Below are 4718 nucleotides of genomic sequence, written 5' to 3'. Positions count from 1 at the left end.
TAGCCCATGGAATTACCTTGATCTTCCCAAGAATTTGTTGCCGTTCTACTCAATCTTTAGCAACACAAACCACTTCTCATATGGTCATACATGTTGTCAACATTAATCCATGGGAGTGCTAATGTGCCAATGCCATGTGACACATATCTTTTGAAGTGGTGAGTTGCACCTGCAACATGTCTACTTGTAAGGACAAGTAATTGTCCTCATGTGCAACTCTTCATAAGATCAAAGGGTGGATAGGTAGCATAGGGATGCAGATGATCACAATGCTATCTCCTTTATCAACTCAACTCAATCATTAATGAAAAAAATTAATAGATTGCCAACTCAATTCCTATATCAACTCAACTTAATTCATTAATGAAAAAACTTATAAGATTGTCAAAGCATGTGTTCTATCAATGCAAAGTGCTATTTGCCAAATGCAAAGACTTATTTGCAAAACAAAGTGCTATGTGCCAAATGCACATTGTAATGTTGAATGGAATGTGCAATCTACCCAAGGGAGGGCATGTTCCTTGGTGCTAAACTTTTTGAAGAGGAAGACTTAGTGTGTCAACTCTCCTTCCATGCGAATGTGTGGCCGTGCAATAAGTGCAAAGTGCAGTGCTATATGTGGAGTGCAATGTGTAATGTGCTAAATGCAATGTGCAATCTACTCGAGGAAGGGCATGTTCGTTGAGGAAGTGTGCTAACTCTCCCCCTGTAGAAATGTGTGGTTGTGATGATTCTTTCAATAATTTAATGTGTGCTTCTAAACTAAGAAAAACATGCTCTGTCAAGTGCAAAGTGCTAATTGTTCAATCCAATGTGCTATATACAAAATGCAAAGTTCTATATTCCAACTACAAAGTGCTTAGCACAATGTGCAGCAGGTCTACTAAATAACGAATAAGAGTTAGGGAGATCAAGTCCATATGCTCTAGGCAATGCTGCTTGCCCGGTTCTAGTTTTATTGTAAACATGATTCTAAACCCAAGGTTTGCAATTGCTCACCGCCAGATTTGGCAGGACTTGCACAAAAGATAGCAGCACGGGGGAACCTTGAATCACTATATAAACATGAAATACAATCTTCGTCTCCTCCTCTTTGTCCCGTGCGTGCTTGGCCACCTCCCTCCGGCCTTCCACAGATTCTTCCCCTGCTCCGCCTGCTCAATTCATCGCTTCCTGCTTAGCTCGCATCTTGCTGCCTGCTCTATTAAATCTTACCTTCCCTGCAAAAATGCCCGGCAAGCGCCCCCGCTCCACCATCCCCCATACCGTCAGTTTCTCTGTCATGGATCTCCCAGCCGACACCCCCTGCAAGCCCTTCCCCCAGGTTATCGGCTTCAACCCCACCCTCCGCGCTGAGAATCCCCTCTGCCTCGCACAATTCAACCCGTTCTGGACCCCCCATGGACAGATCAATCGTCCTGTACTACAGGGCGCAGCTCGCTCGCCCATCTCTCCTAGATCCGCTCTGCAAACGGTTCTCGCAGCTGCTAGGCAGGTTGTAGCCGTCGAGGACAGCAGTGAGACTTCTATGGTTTCGCCTTTTCTGGAAGCATGTTTCCGGAGCCAATCGGGGAAAGATGAAACAGGTTTCCAAGCAGTCTCCTCTCCCCCGGAGCAACTAAATCGTCAGGAAATTAGAACGCGCTCGTATGTTCCAATTCAAGACAGTGATCCGGCGATGCCTGGTTGCGTGTACAAGGAGGAGGCCAGTAGCCACATCGGCAGAGAAGAAGGCAAAGGGAACTTTGCAAATAGGCGTCATTTCTTGTTTTTGGCGACATCTCCACTAACTGAGTCAACTAGGTCGTCACCAAGGATGAACTTTCTGGAGGCTTGCTACCTCTGCAATCGTCCACTTGGAGATGGACTAGATATCTTTATGTACAGGTAAGTGTCTTTTGGAAATTCACTAATTTCGTTATGCACTCGGTACAGCGGAATCATCCTAAGTCACGTAACTAGAGGATTATTTGCACTTGTTACGCACTCGGTAAGTAGATGGAGATGGACTAGATATCTTCATGTACACTTGTTATGCTCTCGGATATTCACCTCTTTTGTTATGCACTCGGTATTGTCAATACAGTTGAATCATCCTAAGTCACCTAAGCAGAGAATTGTATTCAATGCACTTGTTACGCCCTCAGTATTGTCTGTAATACAGTTCAGTTACACAAATTCTTACAGATTGATAGTCGAATAACCCAGTTGATTATTTTCCTACGATGATCATGGAGCTTAATAGGAGTTGGTTATATTCCTTATAGGGCGATCACAGTTGCTTATTTTCTTAAGCGGGATGCAATTCTTTATGAAATTCAACCTCTGATTTCTTCTTGTGTATGTGAGCGATTGAACCATCGGCAGCCAATACAACCTCTGATTTCTTCTTGTGTATGTGGGCGATTGAACAGGGGTGACACAGCATTCTGCAGCGCGGACTGCAGGAATCAGCAGATACTGATTGACGAGAGGAAGGAGAAATCTTCTCCGCCGGTGCGCAAGGAGGGTGGAGGGGCGTCAGGCTACGTACATGCAGGCTGTCACCGCAGGTCATTCGTAATGCCGAGTGGCACAGCGGCGGCAGCGTAATTTAGTCTTGAGATGCAGTGAACGGTCAAACGCAGTTTCAGATCTTAAGAGTTCAACTTACATTTTAAAATTTTAATTCCGAGAAAAGACAGCCTTGGAAATTTCGAATAATCGTTCCATGAGAGGTTTAGCTGGCTAAGTTAAACTCAAGGCGCTCATTGGAGATGACACGCAAGCCTTAGACGTCTCTGGGTGCTCAACATCTTCGTGCACTCCACTAACTATGAATAAATTTGATCTATTATATCGTCTTTTTATGTTATTGGGAAAAGCAAAAGGTTTCTCCGAAGACTTATGGTTTACTTTAGACAAGATAAAGCTCTCCTAAAAGCTCCTTCCTCTGCTATACTATCTTCTCGAGCCTCCATTGCTTCTCCGTATTTTAATGCCCCCCCCTCTCCCTAATGTTATGCCCCTTCCCTCTCCTACCCCCATGGTGAAATCTTTGTTTGTGAACCCTCCCCACCCATCATTCTATGTTTCCCTCCCCATGAACTTTGTTCACCTTAGCTTTTCATTGCCATCCTATTGTGTTGTCTTTGCACATGTGTTTTATCTACTTGTGTATGTGTATTTGTGCATGTGCATGTGTTGTGTGTGTGAGTGTCTATGTATCAGAGAAAAGGACACTTTATATTTGGGTTTGTATTAGAGTGAGAATTGCACTTGGGCATATAGGCTCGGTCAATTTTTGCGTAGTTATGTCGATTTTGTGGTTATTCGAGTTAGGTTTTGGGTTGTGATTGGTTTGTGAGACTAGTCAAATATGTGGTTAGGCAATATTGTGTAGCTTCTACATACTCATCTGCTTTTTGTTTGTTGTGATAGGGTCAAGGTTTGAGTTTTGCTTGTGTCTATGAGGTTAATTGAATTGATAGATGTTTGTGGTTATCTTAATCTCGTGTAGCCAAGTTGTAATTTTGTATGGTTTTTTTAAAGGACCTCATGGGTAAATGTCAACTCGAATGGTTGACATTTGTGAGCCCAAAGCCTTACCACTCAAGCTATAAGTTTGGGGACTCCTTTTTGTATGTTTTACTTTTAAATGTGATGTTTGTTTACATAGTTAGAAGCTCATTGTAGTTGGATTTATTAAAATATGCAAGATGTCCTTATATCCATGGATTTTAAACAAATAGAGCCGTTATGATCACAACTAGACAAAGCACCCACAGACGCACACACAGACACATTTCCTTAACTTTAAAAAAAACCTATTTGCACGTCTACAGGCCCGCGTCTATATAACAGACAGACGCGCCTATAGATGCTCTTTTAGACGCTTTGTAGAAATTAAAAAAAAATAGAAAGACGCATACATAGACGCGTTTATAGATGCTCTACAGAATCTTTTTTTAAAATAAAAGCAAAATTTTGGGTGGTTGAACAGAATGCTATGTATGTTCACTACTACACACGGATCCTATTGCGACGTTTATGTACCGACGTTTAGTGCGTGCGGGGCGCTAATCGTCGATATGAAAAGCGCGTCCCGTAAAGCGTCGCTATATAGCGACGTTAGGCAAACATCGCTATATGGCGACTATTATAAAAGTTGCTATATAGCGACTTTTAAGTGTCGCTATATAGCGACACTGATATACTATTTTATAGCGATGTTTTCCAAAGAGGTTTTTTACTCATATAGGCCTTAAAAGTTAGTTTTTTCCAATGACAAATTTTTTTAAATTTTCATACATGTTTGATCTCATAGAGAATAAAAATAGGAGAGCATGTACATCAAGCCTTTGAAGCTCATATATTCATGTCCAAGTTTGAGATGAAAAAAATCAATTAAGTGCATTTACATCAACTGTTTCATCTTGAGCCAAGTCTAAGGCACCAAACAAGTCTATCCCCAACTCTATACCGAGTTGATCTCCTATATCATCATCGTACTCTAGCATCGTACGTTCACCTAAAAGTACTTGATCATCTCCTTCAAAAAAGTGTGGTGATTCTTGATGATAGTTGTCTTCTTCCTCAATATCGTGATCTCCATCTTCCTCATGTGCGATGTCATTATGTGCATCTTCCTCTTGGCTCATATTGTGATCTTCATCTTCTTCACTAGATTCATCGGGATCAATTGGATCCGGCGTTGGTAGTGGCATCTCCATATCCAC

At 42.0% G+C, this 4718-nt stretch overlaps 1 protein-coding gene across 1 annotated transcript; it reads left to right on the top strand.

Moving 5' to 3' along the window:
• The first annotated feature begins 1115 nt into the window (after positions 1 to 1115).
• Positions 1116 to 2722, top strand: LOC147888149 (uncharacterized). The gene is made up of 2 exons (XM_087393957.1): positions 1116 to 1887; positions 2415 to 2722. The coding sequence occupies exons 1-2, from the start codon at positions 1229 to 1231 to the stop codon at positions 2590 to 2592; spliced, it is 837 nt and encodes a 278-aa protein (XP_087250083.1). The 5' UTR covers positions 1116 to 1228; the 3' UTR covers positions 2593 to 2722.
• The last annotated feature ends 1996 nt before the right edge of the window (positions 2723 to 4718 follow it).

The sequence above is a fragment of the Dipteris shenzhenensis genome, chromosome 22, assembly GCF_047967505.1.
Source record: "Dipteris shenzhenensis isolate YYH24624 ecotype China chromosome 22, Dip_SZ_1.0, whole genome shotgun sequence".
NCBI classification, from domain to species: domain Eukaryota; kingdom Viridiplantae; phylum Streptophyta; class Polypodiopsida; order Gleicheniales; family Dipteridaceae; genus Dipteris; species Dipteris shenzhenensis.
The sequence above is the reverse complement of the archived record's forward strand: the minus strand, read 5'-3'. Positions and strand labels throughout refer to the sequence as shown.